Source organism: Aplidium turbinatum, chromosome 9 (assembly GCF_918807975.1).
Source record: "Aplidium turbinatum chromosome 9, kaAplTurb1.1, whole genome shotgun sequence".
Taxonomy (NCBI): domain Eukaryota; kingdom Metazoa; phylum Chordata; class Ascidiacea; order Aplousobranchia; family Polyclinidae; genus Aplidium; species Aplidium turbinatum.
The window spans coordinates 21,274,709-21,295,388 of NC_137480.1; the positions used below are offsets into that span (position 1 = coordinate 21,274,709).

A 20,680-nucleotide genomic window follows, 5' to 3' on the forward strand; every position below is an offset into this window, starting at 1 on the left:
TTGAACCTAGCTGTCATTCTTGGAACTGAGGATGAGGATGTTGGGACCATCTTCCCAACAAAAGATGAGGTATATGCCATCTTAACCACTACTGCTGCAACTTCCTCTGGTGACACAGATCAACCAGTGAAAATGTGTATTGCAGCAGCAATTCCTGAACTCCATAAAGAATACCCTATAGGAACAAATGTGGCTGTGGTGTGGGACGGAGAAAACAATTAACGTCAGTGGTTTTTGACAAGGGTCTGCCATTTAAACGATGATGGTGCTGTAGAATGTGAGCACTACCAGCGGGTTAATGATAAGAACAATACCATGTGGAAGAGACCAAAAAGAGATGACATTCAGGATGTAAATCCTGTTCAAATCATCCCTGTCACAGTAGAGACAAAATGGGTGTTCCAAGGTGTGATGACCATTGTGTCGTTACTAAAGTGTATAAATGTTTCTCAAATATCTAGTGTATTTCATGACATTTTTATGTAAATTTCATATACCGGTAACAAGTTATGTGTATATAGTGTTGAAATTGTCATTATTATTCTTGGATGCAACCAGTAATCTCAAGTTGCACCAACAAACGTGAAAAAATTATGAAAAATATTGACCAAAATATAATAGTTTCAAAGTTTTAGAGAACATTCAAGCATGCTGGGCGTTTTGTTGCTCTTTTAAAGTAACAGGCTCAATTTGCTGCTTCTTTTGACACCAAAATCAGCTCAAAAGCTTGACTGGAAGCAGATTTATTGCAGATTTGTCAATTTGTATGGCGGCCATTTTGTATTTTTCACATAAAGTCCGGACTCCATCCGGAATTTGAACGAAATCAAAAAATTTTTTTTGCACGTTCCTAGGTATGCCCATAGGCACCTTTTAAACTCTAGTTCTGTTGTGTTACTTGGAAAAAGTCAAAATCACCCCAGTATAGCCCACTGCTAATAATAGAGACAAATCCCTTTAAACAATACATGCTATTATACTACAAAAAGTGCTCAATATCAAGCGAAAAGCCAAGCAGACCGAATTACATCAAAATTAGTTACTAGTTCTCTAAAAACCTTAACGGCCTATTTCTAACAGGCTGTTAAGGTTTTAGTGAACTGACCTCTAGTTTTGACAAATCCCTTGAAATATGTATTTTCAGGATAATTCCAGGGTATTTGAAATAATGCTGCCCAAGCTGCAGCTAACTAACACACTAGAATTAGATTACACTTTGCAGTGTTTAAAAAAACTTCTACATTTGGTTAAGTTTAATAGAACAACGAATTTTCTCTGGGTGCTTAAGATCATCTTTTTGAGGGACTTATGCACTTGTATTTTAACACTGCGTAGCTATGATGCTTCCGCGTTTAAAAAAAATATTTTTAACAGTGCGTTAGTTTGTGTATTGTGTAATAGCATTTTTCCAAATATGGCTTTGTAGTTTGTAGCTGGCATTAATGCGTCTCTGTGGAATTTCAATCTTAACGCAGTGTCCAAACAAATTGTTCAATTTTAACGAGAGAAAGTGTTCTCCGTAAATTTGTGCACTTTGATCCAGAAGCCGGCTTTTCAAGTTACCAAAGCAAGCTTGAGCCTTATACTCACCTCATGTTCAAGTGCACGGACGACGTGCAGGGCTATGACCTGTATTGTAATTTGACCGCTTACCTTTGCTTTAGTTTACCTGTAGTGTTACCAGTCTGGAATTATTTTGGTATTGTGCGCTATTGAAATCATTCAATCACTACTCATTTGTGACTACCGGTGTTTGTCACTAACCGGCTTCTAATCCAAAAATCAAAATTGTGCACGTGTTTCCAGTTGCAAGTCAGGTCTTGCCCGCTCATAACCAATAATATTGTGTGATTAGAGTAAACATCGAAGAGAATCTTGTTTCATTGTCATGCAGGTTTAAATACCTTCTGGAACTTCACTTTATGATGTGTACCGTACGTTGAATAAACTGTTATCAGACGTAAAATCTAGGAAAACTGATGCTTGTCCTTTAACTAGTTAATGACGTTGACGCAATAGATTTTGAAATTCTAGCTCCGTGTTTTGGCCATCAAATATTGTCTATTAAAGTCTAACTAGTAACTTGGCTCTCTTCTCACTTCAAACCAACTTTATTTTCGAAAAGCAACATTTATTTTTCTATTTTAAAAATGAAGTTTTGTTTATTTGTAAAAAATGTCCGATTGAGACTCGGCCGCCATAACAGCGCTGGTATGCCTCGGCCCTTAATTAAACCTAAAACTTTGCTGCTCATTCATGAGTGCGATTGACAACGAAAGCTGGCACATCTTTGTCGACTATCAGCTTTTTGTCGTATCTTGACCAATACCCAATGGGTAAAGATTTAGGATATCGTACATGAACGGGAGTATAAGGAAGTCTTCGTGTTCACTGTTCACCTTTCGTAATGTCGTTATGTGTTTCATTAAGGCCCAGGCCCGTACTCTGAATGCGGTATCAAACCGAGTACTGGCTCTTTCACCTGTCGATCACACAACCGATCACTAACACTTGGTGCGATACCAATTACTCTGCGCAGTTGAAATCCTCTTGCGTTTTTCGCATTTGTTCAGCGAGCATAAACGATGCAGTCATTTATAATTTTGTTTCTGGCAACTTCCCAGCGCATTTCACGCTTGTCTTGTCTTGCTGATCGAATACCACCTGAGTAGTTCTTCTGGTGCTGATGACTTTTCCAATTACAAGGGAAGTTGTCAAAGCTGGTTTGTCTTACAATGACTAACAAATTTAATTGTTTGTTGTCATTTGGATTTAGATGCAATCTTAACTTTATTTCTGGCATCTCGCTGTTCCTTCATCATTTTCAAACCGACTTCCACTGATTTAGAGTTTACATTACAACTTCATCTCTGTCATGCTTATCGTTATCACACGTCATAATACAACGGAAATCACATTATTTCTTTGTCTTACGAACTATCGTAATCGCCTTACCGGAAAAGCTCCTCAATTTTTCAACCTGAGATATTCAATTACGCATGAAGTTGTGACGCGGTGCCTATAAGTAAGTGAACAGTTATATCGTGATAATAATAGACAAAGCAATTCCAACCGTTAATTTGTTGAAAACATTTTTGATCTCTTTAATTCATCCTATCAAATTAATATGTTTTACAATATTAATATCCTATTCTTAACTTGGAAGAATGTAATTCTAAAGCATTGGCTTGTATAAGGTGTAGGTTTACATCAATGTACAATGATTCGGCGCAAGATGTGTTAAAGTATTACGTTTCACGGTGACTCCACTTTTTGTTTTGGAGCGCTGTTAGCCTGAGAAGCGAATTTCAATGGTTTTGTTTTGCTTTGTTTTTGTTTTTTTATTACTGACGAAATGCTAGTTCAAAGAAACAAACAGTCCCATATTGCCTCGATATGTAATATGATAGTTTTGTGTTAATTGACAACGTCTTTGTGTGATACTGTATGTGTGATACGTATTGTGTGATACGTACTGTATATACCTTGAGTATTCGTTGATTTAAAAATAACCGTTGATCATATTCATATAAAAGCTAATAATATAGTCCTTTCGTTCACATTGATGATGATGATAGCAGCAAAGCACGTTTGGGTAAACTGCGTAGCAATTTTGTATGATGAACGTTTTTCAGCTTCGTGCAACAGTGTACGCGTCAGTATTCAATCAGTCAAGTGTTCTTGCTTCAATTAAACGATCTTGACCAACCCAAATCTCGCCAGGTCTCAAGCAAACAAAATTTAGGGTTTTTACTTTGAAGAACGTTTGAATGCCACGCCAGTCTGAAGAGAATATAGCACTGAACTAGCTTTGTTTTTGATGTAGTATCGATTTAATTTAACTTTTTAAATTTGTACGAAGGACTGTAAAGGTTTAGGCTCTATTGGACATTTGAAATATGTTTTTGTTTTTTTTGCTGAGTTAATTAGTATGTTAGAAATAGAAATTGTAAGATTGTTACAAATTTTAAAATTTTATTAAGTTTTCAACCCTTGGTTGGTAGCTTGAAATGCTTCTGTGTGTGGTTGTATTGTACACTTGTACAGTCGCTAAAATTTTGATTTAATATAAATACTGTTTTATTTATATTGGGTAGGATTGTTTTTGGTGTGATTTAAACTCAACGATCAACTGCCGTGTTTGTTTGGTAGGTAAGGCATACCGACCAGACCTAGTAACGAACAAAAGATTGCAAGTCCCAACTTGTCGAGCTCTGTATGTGTATGCGCCGTCTAGCGGTCACCAAGGAGTTTAAAAATCAAAGCTTGTTGAGAAGGGACGCTATCTCGTTTCCTCTCGTTTTTTCATTTTCCAGTCTCTTATCTTTGTCTTTCACTGCTCTCCGCTCCTACTAGGAGCATGCGCATCAAATAAAATTGACTTGAATTGGAATAAAAGTTTTGAAGTGAAGCCTGAACTACCTATTCACCACTGGGTCCGTCTAAGCTTGATCAGTGGTGGAATCAGCAGAAGGGTTCAAACATTTGGTGTAAATTCTGTTGAGGCTCAGTTGGCAAGCCTTATTAATCCTTATTAATCTTCAGCCATATTGTAGCCTTCAAAGAAGAGGTAATTTAATCTGAGAGCGCCCAGGTCAGAATTAAAGACGAATCGTTGAGTTCAGAATAGTAACAACTGTTTCATTATATCTTTAAAAGAGCGCTTCTTCCATTAACCAGGTTAAGTTAAACTAGGAAAATGGAAGATTAGAAACACATACTCAGTTTACACTTCAAAATTGATATGAGCAAGTTTTTAGAATAATTTAAATGTGCAAAGTGCACATTGATCCACTTAAAAACGAAAAATCATAAACAAATTCTACATTCAGAGTCTTATTTTTTCTGAAAAGTTTTTGATAAATTGACTGTTTATTTCGTGATAACTTACAAAAATCCAGACAAAAACTTCATAATTAAATAGAGCAACATTCAATTTTCAAAAACTTCATAAATTTCATCAAGGTTTAAAAGCATTTAATAAGAAATCTATTATTTGAAGTGTTATAGCGATTTGAAAATTGAATGAAGTAGTTGGATTACTGGAAAATGATTTTCTTCAGTTGACGCGATGTACTCTGTGCGAGGGACAAAAGAATTTTTAAAAGCAGAAGTGAGCCCAATGGAAATGAACGCGATAGTCATGAACCCCAGTAGTTTGCGGGTAAGATTTCTCCCACTCTACACTCGAGTAGTCGCTTCACATCATGCCATGCCAACTTTCCGGTATCTGTCAATCAATGATGATGTGTGGCGTTTTTTCTTTAAATTCAGCCGTTGTTTTAAAAGTACTTTCCGAACTTTTGTTATCATTATTATTTAATTTCAATAAAAACTATTCTTGTAATGCAGAAAGTCATAATGTCTAAATAATAGCAATAATTTAAATAATTTATAGATGTTATTGCCAATTTTACTGGCTTCATTTAGATGTGGAGGAGTATTGTAGAAAAATCGTAAAATGATCCCATTTCACTCTTTGCAGTCACATAATCAGATCGTATGGAATATGAACTGTCTTGCTTATAATGTAGTAATGAAGTTGATATTGCTTTTCATGTAATTTGGCTAATTATCCCTCATTTTTTTGGTATGCTATAAATACAAGCAACATACAGTAAACTTTGAAATTATTTGATGTAGCCAATTGAGTCACAAAATACATTGGACGCGTGTTTCGCAAAATGGCGGAAACCTGTTGGATTTTCGTTAAATAATGCATCGCAGTCTCAGAAAGCAGCTGTAAATAAGACCAAGAAAAAAGATGTTTTTTTAAGGAGACAAATATTTTCAATCATTCTTATTTTATTTTAAGCTGACGTTCTTTGCATTTGGCTTGCAAATAATTTACTTGTGGAGCGATTTGATATTTTCAATTACTTTTCACCTGCGAGCTAGGCCTCGGTGCAAATTTTTGCTTTGTATTTATTAGATTGCCTGATATTCATGGCCTTATTTTCACTCCAAAGTTATTGCAACACGAAGAACACTGCACTTTTGTCCCCTTTGAAAGCTCCTTTCTCTATTCGTGGTTTTGTTTGTCTATGAAGTATTTCCAAAATTTAATATTGGAAAAGAAAAGCTCATTGTTTGCTAAAACTCTTATGTGTCATTGAGTTCTCAAAAGATGCAAACTGTTTTTTTTGTGATGAAATATATTTGCCATTATCGCTGCTGTTTTACTGATACCCCTCAATCTGAATGAATTAATTTTCTCATATTCATTATTGGGGAGTTCAATGATTTTAGATTTCCGGTAAGAAAGAAGTGTGCAAGTACGTGTAAGACGATAACGTGTTCCATTTGAAAAATCTATCCCAACTATCAAAATCTTTCTTTTTTGCAATAATTCAACGTCCGAAGACGTCGAATCGATGTGAAAAGAACGAGTATTTGTAGCTGAGTTGTTGTTCGCTTTAATAGGTTTATCTGGAAACCAACGCATCGCTTCAAATGAGATGGTAATTCAAACGGACATATGGTGGTTTTTCGGATTCAGTTCTCTTCCATTAAAGGGTTGATTCGAGCCAATTTATGTTGGCAAATTCTGGAAGTCTAAACTACGTAGTTGCTTAAATTTTGACGATGAAAGTTAATTCGATTCGAATTCACGACACAGATATTCCGCTTCGAAGTATTTTGAACAGCCCGACCAGACAAGGATGTTTTTACGTAGAAAAATTGTCGTGAAAAGCGTTTTTGATTGTGCATGGCTATTGCACAAATAATTCAATTTTTGGAAATCGTAAATTGATGGGAGAAAAAGAAGTGTCGCCGTAATCATGTAAATAGGTCCAATTAATTATTGTTATTCCTTATTACGACAAAAGCTTGACCAAACAAAAGTGAATGGTAAGTGACAGCCAAGAGCGCAGGTAAAGATAGCTACAAAAAGGCCTGAATAATTAGTATATTAGTATTTCTCAATTGTGTTTTGGCCAAAATGTGATAACTACGATTCAAGATTGTCATGCGAAGAAGTCATAATTTTGCACCAAGGTTGTCATGCGAAGAAGTCATAATTTTGCACCGGTGTGAAGTAAAACGTATATTTAGCAGTCATCACATCAGACAACAGTTCGATACTTTGCTTAACTGGTCAAATATTCTTTAGTTTATCCCTGTGGTTTCACGAGTTTGACCGCTGATACGTATAACGAATTTGTTGTTCCGTTGCATGCTTTCATGTTTCGCTGACCATAAAAGTAACCAACTGAAGATATAGATAGAAGGTTAATAAGGCAGAGAATTGTAACTTAAAATAACAACAGGTTGTAAAATCGTATTGTGTTGCTAAAAACTTGTGTCACAAAGTGCTGTCAAAAATAAAAGCAACCGAAGGCTCGAATTGCGTGTTCTTGGTCAATAGTTTATTTGTCCAGTCGGTGCTATATTTGTGTTATGAAGCCTCCTTGACGTTCGAAGGAACTGGTACCAAGCGCATTTTTTCTCGTCATTATTGGTTTTGGTTACGATTTTGGTAACTTTTGTGTCATGCTTTCAACACCCACTTTTAGTGAAGACGTTTGGTTTAAAAAAAAATCTTTGAAGTTTTTTAATATTTGCTTAAAAATCTGTTTGCATGAGCAAGCTAATGTGTGTACTTACTTCACATAACTGCATGAAAAAATTTTCATTACATCGATTTTCGCTCGTAATTTGTACCTGCTGACGTCATCTATGTAGTTCATCTCTGACAAACGTTTTTTAAATCGTTTAAAAGTCCAAGCTAACGGTTTGGTAAGCAAACATTCAGCTGTGACATCTACATGCCTTTCATTGATGGCGGCCAGCTCTGCTAACGCAGAACTTTTCAAGGTAGAAGTCATAAATCCTTCTTTTCGGTTTGTCTAGCAAATAATCGGCGACGCCCAGAGCAGGTCAGATTGAAATACGTTGCTAATAATCAAAGTTATTCAATTTCAAAACGACCTCTATCAATTAAAAGTAACTTTTAAACCAACTGCTTTTTGGTTATGTTAATTTAACGTTAAAATTTGCAATGTTTACTCAAAGCCGTACTTTAAATGGTTTTTATTAGAAATGATACAAAATATTTGCATAGCTGGGCTATGGCATAGCCCACAACAGTGAAATATACGAACAGAGGACCAACTGTAAAAGCCTTAGCAGCTTGAAGCATCACAACGTTTTTTTTATTGAATATTAACGTAAAACTGAAGTTACATGACATATAAATGTCTGATTATGTTGAAACGCAGACATAAAAGCGTTGGAAACAAAGGAACTGTAAAGCGAGGTTTGTTTCTCTTTTACGACTTTAGCCCGAATCCCTATCAAGTTGAGGTTATTTTTATCATGTAATAAGGTTGCCGTAAATACAGTTTTATGCGAGTTATTGTCAGTGATATCACAAAGGTCAATCGATGTTTTCAAAATGATAAAGGAATGTTGATTTCATTCTTCTAAGTGTCTCCATTTTCTTCATCAAAGCCCAGCTAACAGCGAGTTTCTTTTTGGTATTGATTCAGCGTCTGACAATTAATTTAAAAAGACTCATGTTTCTGGCTGGGATGCAGCAAACTGATGCAGATTATAGACACAAAAACAATTGCTCGGGGGAAAATGCTCACGAAAAGTTACGAGTTTTAGTGCTGGCGTATCGTAAATTATTTTCAGTGCTGTGTGTTGATGTATGCATTGGGCACACGTTAATTTCAATTTACGGCTGTTTGCGTTCTACTTGGAAATAAGGAACCACTTATTGACACGCAATCATGCACGCAACTCATCTCTCTCTTCCAATGGATCACGAGATTCAACGTCATTTTTTTTCCAACCTTGGTCCATGTTTCAAACCTGTGAAAGAATTGTTGGAGTTTTGTTAGAATATCACGGTGTCATCAGCGTTGACTTGGCTATAAAAATACGTTTAGTAACAGCCAATTTTAAACGGCATAACATTGGAAGCCAGATCAGCCATACGTTCAATTTATAAGATTTTTTTGGGTACGAACTTATTTCAGCTTATCCTTCCTTTTATTATTTTGTAGCCTTTTTATCGAGCGCCATTGCTCAAAAGTACTAAAACAACTTTGTATGGATTAAAACGTCGCGAACGAGAAATGACGCGTCGAATAATTACTCAATGTTTGTTGAGATGACATGGTTTAGACATGTGCATTTGCTACACAATTGTTAAGCTGAGGAGAATCTTTACTGTTCTGAAAGAAGAAAATTTAAAAGGAAAGCGAATTGGTCAAACTGGTGTGCTTTAATTTTTAGCAAATAATGACACTGATCAATTCTTCGCCCAAGAGATCCAAATGATAAAGAAATAAAGATACGCCACTCACTCATGTGTTGTCCATAGAACGGTACTGGTTTTGGACAAGTTTTTAATCTAGTCAAGTCATCTTTGAGAGTTGTTTGACGCTTTAAAACCTTACAAAAGGTCCACTGCCCCCAGTTTTTGATGCCAAAGCTTTATGTGAAATAAAGCAAGTTGCTTTTTTATGTGAAATAGAAGTAAACGGTGCACCGTGCTTTGTTTACTTGAGATGGCGATTTGCCTCTTCTGCACGACACGGATTCGCCCACAAACTCTCGCGTATCCATTTCAAATCACGTTAATATTTTTAATAAAGTTTTGTTATTCTTCATTTTTAAACTGTTTGTCGTTTTAGTATTTGCTTCCTGCCAAGTTAACGTGTATTGGTGGTGACCATTTGTTGTTGTGCTGCATTTGATACATGAACAAACTTAAAGTAGTTATGAGGCCGCCTATCAAACAACTGATCAGCAATAAAGAGTTAATTTTGACAGATTTGTTGGTAATGAGCCTCTTGATCTAAATTCGCGACGGCTTCTGATGATTTCAGCTGACTGTTGAGCGTTCTTTTTCCTTTCTCTCTTTTTCCTTTTTTTCTTTCTCTTCTCTCGGTTGAATCATATTGTTCATGGCGTTCGTTGATATCATAACCACAGCTTTGTCTTTTTTGAATTTGTATGTTCGTTGGGCATACAAAACTACCGTTGGTTTGTCCAAATCATAATAGGACGCGGAGTGGCATTCAGGAACCCATCATATCTAAAACTACTTGATAGCAGTAACATTGCACCAAATGTCAGGACATGTATAGTTCAGTCAGACTCATCAGTTGACCATAAAGTTTAAGTTATTCGGTTACTTTTGAAGGACATCAGTTCTTATGAAAAAGTGAATGCCAGCTTGTATTTTGAAAGTATAAAATAGTGGTAATTTTCTGCATTTGGTGGCAACACTGAACATAAGTTAAAGTAAGCATATGCGATATTAGAACTAGTCCAGCTGCAATCCAAGTGCATTATTGTGCTGCTTGCAAATAATCAAAAGTGGAAAAAACTAACTGGAAAGGCGATCTGGTACTAAGACACTTCCTCAAATGGGCGATCTACCTAATACACAAGCAATCATTAAGAAAACAAATTTTAAAATAGTTTTTTTTTTCTTCACTTTAAACCTTCAAAACATTTGGCTAGGCTAACACGCACAACAGTATCTCAATAAAAGTTATAATTTATGTAGTGGGACCGGTTTTCGTCCAATGGGACTCCTCAGCACAACTGGATCGAAACGAAAAAATTGCAGCAGATTAATATCAGCACAACTATTCCGAAAAAAAAAAAAACGAAAATTTACATATTACTTTACTTTGCTTGCAAATAATGATGGAATTAAAACTTAGTTATCATTGTTTTAAAGCCGGTGTTGTATTTCATGTGTGTTTCGGTACTTCAAAAGAAATTGAAACCTTGCACAATTTCAAACAATCTTTTTGTACGGTTTTAGAAAAAATATTATATATTATTTATTGAAAGACATTTATGTAATTTATTTTATTGTGCATATATATATATATATTAATATGATAAAACTATGCCTTCCGGAAGATCGAGGTTTTGCAGCATCTCCTTCTCCTTTTTTTGATCTGGACGAGGTACATTCAACTTTTAGTGCTTTCGTGTCTATTTTCATATCCCGTGTTTAGAGTTGCAATTTTTGTGTTTGTTTTTGGAATTTTTCGTTTAGTTTGCAAACAGAAAAATAACAGTGCTTGTCTATGGTCACTAAGACACTCCAGGGTCTTCTTGCTAATATCTAAATTCCCACAAACAATAAAATCATTGCGTTTGAATTGATAACAAAATAATAAGCGTCCTTTTGAGGTTTTCAGAGAGTGTTTTGTTTTGTATCACACGTGGTGTGTTGGCAAGACACCAAACTCACTCTATAAAGAGGAATCGGTGTGTTTCTTTTTGTTGCCCCCTCCAAAGAGGGACAAAAAGGTAATTGACTATACCCGGTGAATTGCAAAAGGCTGACAATTGTACTTGCAAACTCAACAGGCAGCATTGCTAAGTACCAGTTTCGATTGCATTTCAACTGTTTACATTTTGTTTCAGTCTTCCGGTTACCAGTGCAACTCTTTCCAACCCAATGACGGGCTCCTCCGCACCTATTCGAACGACCTGAGTCAAACAATCACTCAACAGGTGAAGAGCGATGGCAATTATGTTCAAATTAACCAGTTGTGCTCAGTTGATGCCATCTAATATTGTTAGCATTGATTCTTTTTCGATTATTCTCTGTATGTTTTGTCACAGTTGCTAAAAAGTACGTCGTATAATTTCCCTATTATAAAAAATTTCACTTGACATCAAACATGATGCCGGAAGTAAATATCCAGATTTAATATGTGACATGCACTGCAGTATTTTCTTTATGTACCCTTTCCTTCGCACAAGCTGAAAAGCCTATCACTTGCAATGAAGTTTTTCACAAAGAGTCAAATTGACGATGTTCTATATATTTATTGCAGACAAATATGCAGCAAGGAATGGGCCAGATGGGCCTCCATCATGTCAATAGCTATCAGTCTAACAGCCCCAACAACGGGGAAGGATCGGGAAGCACCCACAACAGCCCTTTTACCCCCAGTCCATCACAAAGATTCGACTATCCTACTTCACCCCATGTGAAGTCGTCCATTCCATCAAAGTAAGACGTGCAATGAGTTTTCCGTTTGTTTCTATTTTGATTTGTCCACGATAAGAAAATTCAATCCCCCCCAAAAAAAACAACGCTCACAATTTCACGAAAGGCTAAGTTTATCTTCTGAAAAGGTTGAAAAGCTAAATTTTCCCCGGCATCAAAACTTCTCTACGGACGCTCAAAACACTGTTGAGATTTTTTAGCATATACAATACATATATACATAAAAAACAGCAATTAACAACGACCTTTATTGCCGCTTAAACACATTGATAATTTCTAAGAATTGAGTCTTGCGATGAAGAAAGGTTACAATGTCACGTATCTACAACTTGCGGGTAACTTCCTTAAGCAAGTAATTCCAGCCAGTGTTCGTAGCTTGTATTAAAGTTTACAAAACGAAATGTTCGTTTGTCCAACAAATAGGAGAAATTTATGAGTCGTTTTTATAAACGTTTCAATTTTGTTGATTTTTGTTGCGTTGCTTGGTCCGACAGCATTGTTTGCGCACTTGGGCGTATCTGGTGATCTTCGCCTATTATTTTGTGTTAATTACTTTCACATGGAAAGTTCGTACATTGCGTAAAGTGCTGTCGTTTGTTCATTTTAAAGCATTAACTTTTTGTGTCAAGTGCTTTATCTCTGAAGAACACGCTAAACGAAAACTTTCAATTCACCCTCGTTAAATATATTTTGGAAATAGCTGAATAAATACCACTTTGTTTTAAACTCATCGAACAACTGTTACCTGGCTTGGTGTGATTGTGGCGAGGTATACTCAGTCTCCCCTTACAGCGAATAGCCTACATCTTAGCTAAAGGGAAATTATTTGTCGTCTGGGTCTGCTTATTTGAGGAAAGCGCATTCGAACAGGGCTTGGGTTTATTTTCTGTTTCACACCTTAATACGATATTCACCGATCAACCTTATTAAGCAAATATAAATTCTTGGTATTATTTGAGTGTCATTTACTTGAAAAATCATAAATCTATTGAATTAAGCACAACTGTTGCCGTAGCTCCACAACTAATATTAGCATTTGACAAATTAATGAAAGCGTTTTGTGAAGTTTTTGTGTGCTCAACTAACGGTCGAAATCTAAATCTTTCTCTCAGCAAATACTCACGTTTCGGTCCTAAGGTCTTAGTCTTCTCTAATGCTTTTTCTTTGTACAACTCAAAATCTAAGTTTTAAATTTGATGCGGAAATGACGCAAAGGCAGATATTTCCACTCACTTCACTTTTTTGGATCAGTTCATTTCAAATTAACATAAGGTGTGGCTGTGATTTCTTTTACCAAATGTTGCTTTAAATTCGCCGACAAAACTTGAAAGCTGCAATCACTTTTACAAAGTTGCTTACCGAACGTAATGAAAAAAAAACTACTATCTTTTTTCGTTTTGTCCTCATTCAATTATTTTGACACTCGCAGTGGGTTCGTGGCGATCGGGTGTACGACTAATGAACACTTTTGGTTAGTTATGCTATGTAGTGCTGTTCAGATCTTGACGGTGATCTAACTTTTTGTTGCAGCACTGACTACCCAGGTGACTACATCTTTAGCATCAACTTCGGTGAAGCTACTGAGTCAGCCCCGAAAAGCGCTCAGTACACGGTAAACTGCATTGATTTTACATAAATCCACGCGAAAAAGTTGCATGTCTTGTATTATTTTAACTTTCGAGACCTCGAAGTGTTATAAAGACAGCAAGTTCCTTTCGCTGGAAAAGAACCACGTTAGTCTGGAAGTTGGGTTCTTTAAAGTACCTTTAAACTCACCGTAGTGGTTGGGAAGCAATTTTAAGTTAATTGTTCAAGTCAGTTTCAACATTAAGTGAAGGCATTTTCGTTATCATGTGTCGTATTGCCTTAATTAATGTGAATCACCACTATCGAAAGGTGACTGAAACTTTGGAATTTATTTTAAGTGTTTTGATTATGATCAAAGTGCTGGTTATACTAACCACTTTAATGCCTGAGTAGCTAGCGACAGTTTTGTTGTCATAAGCGACACTCAGAACTGAAACTATCTTTCCAGTAACTGTATCATCTTTCACGAGTGCCAACTCACTTCACTCTTTTCTATCATTTCTTCGTGATAGATTTTCTGCTTCTACAAAGCAGTGCCATCACTACGGTTTCGAAGATATACCTTTTATATTTTTGTCTTTTCATAGGCCTACTAAGTCTGGGTTGCAGTTTCTACCGACTCATCTTGGGAAGTTGACTGGCATCCCAGTCAGAAAATCAGTCTCTTTTTGAACTGTTATGCTGCCTGGCTTACGGCTTTGTGATAACATCTAGTTCTCGTTAATTCGACGTCTTATCTATGTAAAGTAACATTTCGGACTCATCTTTTCGCTTTGCTATGACTTGAGCACTTGCAAACAAACATTCCAATATTTCAGCTTTTTAACGTTTTCTAACGTTGAAAGCGATGGAACTTTGTTGGATGGGAATTTATTAGTTTAGTTGGGCATACTTTGTTACTTTGGAACCTGGGCAGATCAAAGGGAGTTAAAACCACTTTCAAAACAATTATGTTTTATTCTTCAGATTCGTACTCAATGTTTTGTTTCGTAGCCTAGACAGCAAAATCGGTTATTTTTGCATTGATTCAACGTCTGTAGACGCTGGCTTTTGCATCTCAAAAGATTTTTGAACAAGTTTGTTTGTGTTGTCTGATCCACATCAACGTGAAGTGAAATCCTCACATTGCTCAGTTCTGTTTTAAAGTGATGTGGATCCGGCATCAACGTACTCAATTCTTTTGTTCTCTGTCTTGTTCCTCCCGAAAGGAACACAGAAAACTCCGTTGTTATTTTGTCTTCCGTAAAGTTAGTCCAATGCATTTACAGAGAATGCCTTACATGCTTAAGCATTTTTGAATGGGAAATCAGAAAATATTGTCTTTCGCTGGAGAAATTGTGACTTCTGATAACTTTGTGTATTGTCCGACTTTGGCCTGCCAACCTTAACTAATCATTACCCAGCCAGAAAATTAGTCCTTTTTATACATTTTACGTCTGCAGTCGTTGAATCAACGTAAAAAAAACACTGATTGGCTTGCTGGGTATTTACCTTAAACTTGTCCATCAGACTGGTAGACGTCTGAGATTGTGTGTGGTTCATTAAATAGCGAACGCAAACTTCATTTATTCGATATAAGTTGGATTTAAACGCCTTTTGTCTCAAACGAACTGGCATGGTGACCTTATAGTCCGCCTACCACCCACTGCGACCACCCCTGGCTGCGTTCGCCTGTAAGCTTGAGGCTTAGTGTCGCACGAAGACCCGCGACTGTTTCGTTAACCTAGGCTTAGATGAAAACACATGCTGAGACTAATTCCTTAACTACTTTTCACAACAAAGCCGAGCCCGACCAGAAGAAGTTTGCATTGTAACTACAGAAGACCGTTGCTTTTCTTGCATTTCAGTATTGAATTGCTACTCTCTAAAAATTTTGGTGTGTAGTTTCTGCTCACATTCAGTTCATACCTTTTGAAAATTAAATGTGCAGGAATCCGCCCTTTGTTTCTCTTCCCAATCCAAGTCATGATGGTGGAATTACACAATTAAATATTTCAAAGCATGTTTTTGTAAGGGAATAACTTCGCTTTTACGCAATTTTTACTTTGAGGTTGCGTCTAACGTGTTTTGGACGATTGCTGTCATTTATTTCACGCAAAAACATGAACAACATTACCTTCACAACTTCACAATGGAGTGGGTTATTTGAACAGTTGGCCTTATGACAGGGTCTTAAGTTTTAAAGCTCCAGAAACTTTGCGTTGAGCAGAGCGCCCTCTTGAATGTTATTAACACACGATTTATTAACACAGACCTATCTCTCCCGTGGCGGAGATTTTTATATCTTGTCCTTTAATCTTTATCATTATGACGTAGCCAAGGCTTTGTAATCCACCATTCGCTTTGTGCTTGTCGCATTTCTGGGTTTGTTTGTCCACTACTCAAATTTAACTTCACCTCAATGGGCCGTTTTTTCTTCAACATTGTGGCCATGTTACACGCCATTTCTATGTTGTGTACAATCTGCTTTCTTGTGTTTCAAAACACCATTCAAATGTGAAGCACTTTTGCTGCTTTTAAATAAAAAGTAAATCATATTAAACTTCAGGGTCAACATACCTAGTGAGGCATTGTACTATCATTTTCCAACATTTTCTGCCAATGGCTTGTGTTTTATTGTTTGAAATTATGTTGTGATGGTTAGGCCTACTAGACATTTAAATCTCATTTCTGTTATTGCTTTTCCTCGCTCATAGTTATTGTTTAAATTGCTACTTTCGTATTTTCTTCTGACAATCTTTCCCTTGTGAATATATGGACTGCTTATTAACTGATTTTGTCAGTCTATGGCAAAGAGTAGTTCCCATTTTGTCTAATCACATATGTGGCTGTGACACGTTAATATGGGATATGGCAATCACGGTTTGAATGTTGAGATTTGTTTTTGTTTGGATAATACACACACAAAGTTACCTGACTATTAGATGGCACGCAATATGAAAATTAAGTATTATTTGCGACCAGTAACAACAAATGGCTACACCTGTCTCACACCGATGTAGTATGGTTTGTAAGCCTTTGTATGTTTTGTAATTGAACTCACGACAAGTTTAATTTTCAGAGAGATCCCTATTTGTAACCCTCAATTGTGTTCATCTTCAGTTCTCCCACTCCCTCAACAAGCTATTTGTGAAGATGAACGTTTCCTGCCCGATACGCTTTAAGTGCGAGACTCCCCCGCCCATGGGCTGCACCATCCGGGCCGTGCCGGTCTTCAAGCGGCCGGAACACGTCACCGATATCGTCACTCGTTGCCCGAACCACAAGATACCAGATGCAGGTTAGAATGTGAACAATTGTGGGATAGCTAAAAAAATTATTCTTGCAGTTTGGGTAGGACGAAGTTTAGTAACTGGTGAGAGAGACTGGGCAGCCATGATTGTTGCTTTTTGGCTGACACCTCGGCTTGACGTTTTTCTATTTCTTGTTAACAAGTACGTCGTTTTTACATCCGTTTTGCGTCGGAAAAAAATTATGAAGTATGTGCAGTAGTGCACATTTCAAGATTTGAAAAGGATTCCAGAAATATCAGTTTGAGAAACTTTTGGTTATAAAATGAAATCGGAACTAAGATGACCAGATTTGGTTGAAACGGTTTTGTAGTCATTTTACAACTGCAATCCATCCACTTAGCACAGTTCATTTGTAAATTGACGCTTATCGCTAGAAACGTTCCAAGACCAGGATGTAGTTGATTCGCGTGAAATAATCAGTGGTTTTAAACTCCTCGTAACTTATTTTAAATAAGCCCCTTGGAAAGGTTCGACGACGTCTTATCCTTGTCAAGTGCAGCGAACGCTTTGATATGAGCAACAGAGGCGTTGTTGATTTAATCCAAAACTATATTTCGTCTTGTCGATGTGTCACTTTTTTTTGACAAATTTAAAGAGTTTCAGTCAATTTCGCCACTTCATTTATTTTTCGATCGTTTTTCGATTTATTTTTAATCGCGCTGTTGTTATGATAACCCCAAAAGTGTCGCCTTTTTGAGTGTCTGGGAAAATGTCAAGTTAAGTTTGAGAAACAACGTAAAAGGAGGATAAATTAAATGACACGCTAGAAGTTCGACAATTGTTTGCTTTGCTTTGCATGGCCACCACAATAGGTGGCTTACCGCTGACTCGGCGAAATATTGTGAAATCCGTATTTCGAACGTCTGGCAAAAAAATCCGGAAGCATTGGCCATTTCGCGTTGTTTTTCTCCTATAACTTTTTCATCTCATTAATCTATTCTCGTCAAACACTCAAACTCAAATGTATTGGTTCAAATTTTATGTTGAAGTTCAGGAATGTATTACAGTGGGACTAAGGTGCCGTCATAAATGGCACAATGACTTCATTCAATATCATTAGGTATAACTTAGCAAGAAAGAAGTATTGAATGCTTTTCCCGAGAGTTGTGCTGTTGTCATTCCGGATCTTTTGTCTGCGCACAAAGCTTTGAAAATAAGTCTTTCTTTGTCTCGCGTCTGTTTCAAACCTAAATAAACACGCAACCGTCAAAATGACAGAATGGTCTTTTGACGATTGGCCACAGCCCGCCATTATATTATCACAAGGCATCCCCAATGATAAACCACGATGTATGCTACTTGTTCATTTGTTTTCCTTTCCTCGTTTTTATAAAGTCACACGTTCTAGGTTTCTATGTTCATTTGTTGCAAGCACGTACTTTTGCCGTTCAACTTTTATACATGTCTTTGGGTATTTGTATGTCTTCTTCATTTGTAAATATATGATTGCCAGTTTGCGTTCATGACATTAGCTCGATATGCTGCCGTTTGCACAATGCACAAGTATCTGAGCTCTCACCATAGTCACTGCATAAGAGTGGGCTTTACTGTAGTAATTGTATTTCTTGCCATAGAAATTGTAGAAATATTACGGTGGTTACAAATACTGGATGAACATGAAACATCCCTGGATTTGCAACCTACTGCTCTTCTGGGATTTCTGAATGAGAAAAAAACTCGAAAAAAAGAACTGTCACCGTCTTATACTCTTCTCTAACAGAGACAGATATAGAACTCAATGAGTTAATTTGTCAATTAATGTATTGGAACTGGATATATATTTTCTTTAATTTTTCCAGCGAACTACGTATATGGATCTGGTCATCTAATACGGGCCGAGGTGCCAGACGAACACACCCGCTATGACGTCGCTCCTGACTCGAGAGAGAGCGTGTTGGTGCCTTTCGAGCGCCCCCAGGTGACGAAACCACTGTTTTTTGATGGTTAGATTCCACTCAACTAAACACTACCATGATTTTCGATATTTACATATAATCTTTTACAATCTTAACACTTTTCAAACTTCTAAATATCACACCACCAACGTATTGCTTCCTCCTAAGCAAACATGGCATTTGCAAGTGGTCAAGTCATGTTGTTGTTGTGCAGATTGGAGCGGAATATACGACCATCTTGTACAAGTTCATGTGCCTGTCCAGCTGCGTGGGCGGCATCAACAGACGACCATTGAACATCGTCTTTGAGCTAAAGAGTCAAGAGTAAGTTTGCCTGAACCTTCTATCGTTATACAGAATGACGTTTATATCTACAGCACTACAGCAATTTATTTGTATTCATATCAAAACGACTAATTCGTTTCTCTGTGTTTTTTGTTGTTCAAAATCGAAATCTGCTGTAGCAGCGGAAGCGTCACAAATCGTTGCAATCTTCATTATTCTTTCCCGTGCAGAGGTCATGTCCTTGGGAGACGAGTGGTGGAGGTCCGCATCTGCTCCTGCCCCGGCCGGGATCGTGCACAGGAAGAAAAGAGGAAATTCAGCGACAGCTCCGTGGCGACGTCTAACGGACAAGATATCAACATGAAACGATGTGAGTGATGCCCGAAGGATAATTTGGTTGAGGGAATGTGGAGTTATGTATTTTTAGCGTCGTAATCATGATCTTTGGTCCGACAACATCAAAGTACGTTTTTATTCTAAAAAAGAGCGTTGATATGAGAATAATTGGAGTAATTTCATCTTGTTTGTTGTATTTGTTAAAAAAAGGCTGTTGAAAATGTTAGGGTTTTTTAATTTCGCTGTGGAAGCCAAGTTTTCAAAGTACTGTAACCGGAAATTGTCGTATTCCAGCCTATAAGAACATTCACCAGACATCGGTGGGATCTAATCAGAACGCACAAGGAAAGAAGAGGAGAGGGATGTCCGGTTGCCATGACGACCAGGAGGAATTCGTGCTCAAGGTTGGAATTTAATTAACAATCTTGCTGCAACTAGCTTCTTTAGGTAGTGCATCAATGCAGTGGTGTTAGCCTACGCCAAACAGGGCATGCTTCTGTGCTTGTCGATAAAGAGATTAATTCTGTGGTAAACTTTGCACCCTGTCTCAATGTTAACTGCTGTAGGCGTTGTAGCTTCCTCGTGAGCAATTGATCCTTTTCACATTTCTAGTCCGTCACCTCGTTTGAAATAGTATACTCTCTATAGCGAATATGTTTTTTGCTTTGTCATGGTAATAATAAATAGCATTGACACGAGACATTTCTCAATGAGCATTTGTGGAAGTTTTTTTCATGAAACTATCTTTTTCATTTCAAGATTCGGGGCCGAGACAAGTTTTTGATGTTGAAGCGAGTCAAAGAAGCTCTGGATCTGATGGAGTATGTCACTCCTCAACAGCAGGAGGAATACAGGAGCAAGGAGGAGCGAGAGCAAGCCTGTTTGAGACAGTAAGTGTCGCGAGAAGAAAATTGCTCTGAATAGATTCAACACATTTTTTATCCCATTGAATCCGGCTGCTGTCTCACGCACATGAGATGATTGGACATTACCCAGACAACTAACCCCGCTATTTTTACAGTGATTCAATGTTTGCAGACGTTGAATCATTCTGCAAACATCTGCAATTATTGAACCAATGTAAAAATGGCGGATTTTGCTCTCTGGGTAACAATTCAATAACAAGAGTTCTTAATTTGAATAAAAAAAAAACAGTCTGGCCGTTATCTCTTTTGCTTTATGATGGATATTTACCTAATTCTATAGCAGAGCATTAGTTAATGTACTCTTTAGTGGCCTTAAACATTTTGTAGTCTTTAGCATTGTTTTGGACACTTCTTTATGGT

At 37.0% G+C, this 20,680-nt stretch overlaps 1 protein-coding gene across 3 annotated transcripts in view; it reads left to right on the top strand.

Moving 5' to 3' along the window:
• Positions 1-20,680, top strand: part of LOC145776969 (cellular tumor antigen p53-like) — a 49,449-nt gene that overhangs the window by 22,280 nt on the left and 6,489 nt on the right. For 2 of the 3 annotated variants that reach the window (XM_082588224.1, XM_082588222.1), the window contains exons 4-12: positions 11,407-11,496; positions 11,823-12,001; positions 13,529-13,610; positions 16,688-16,865; positions 18,678-18,796; positions 18,988-19,097; positions 19,289-19,428; positions 19,689-19,798; positions 20,154-20,284. In XM_082588224.1, coding sequence (XP_082444350.1) covers positions 11,407-11,496; positions 11,823-12,001; positions 13,529-13,610; positions 16,688-16,865; positions 18,678-18,796; positions 18,988-19,097; positions 19,289-19,428; positions 19,689-19,798; positions 20,154-20,284 — 1,139 coding nt within the window. Of the gene's footprint in view, positions 1-4,971; positions 5,165-11,406; positions 11,497-11,822; positions 12,002-13,528; positions 13,611-16,687; positions 16,866-18,677; positions 18,797-18,987; positions 19,098-19,288; positions 19,429-19,688; positions 19,799-20,153; positions 20,285-20,680 lie in introns of those variants that run through there. The other variant, XM_082588225.1, reaches the window with a different exon arrangement.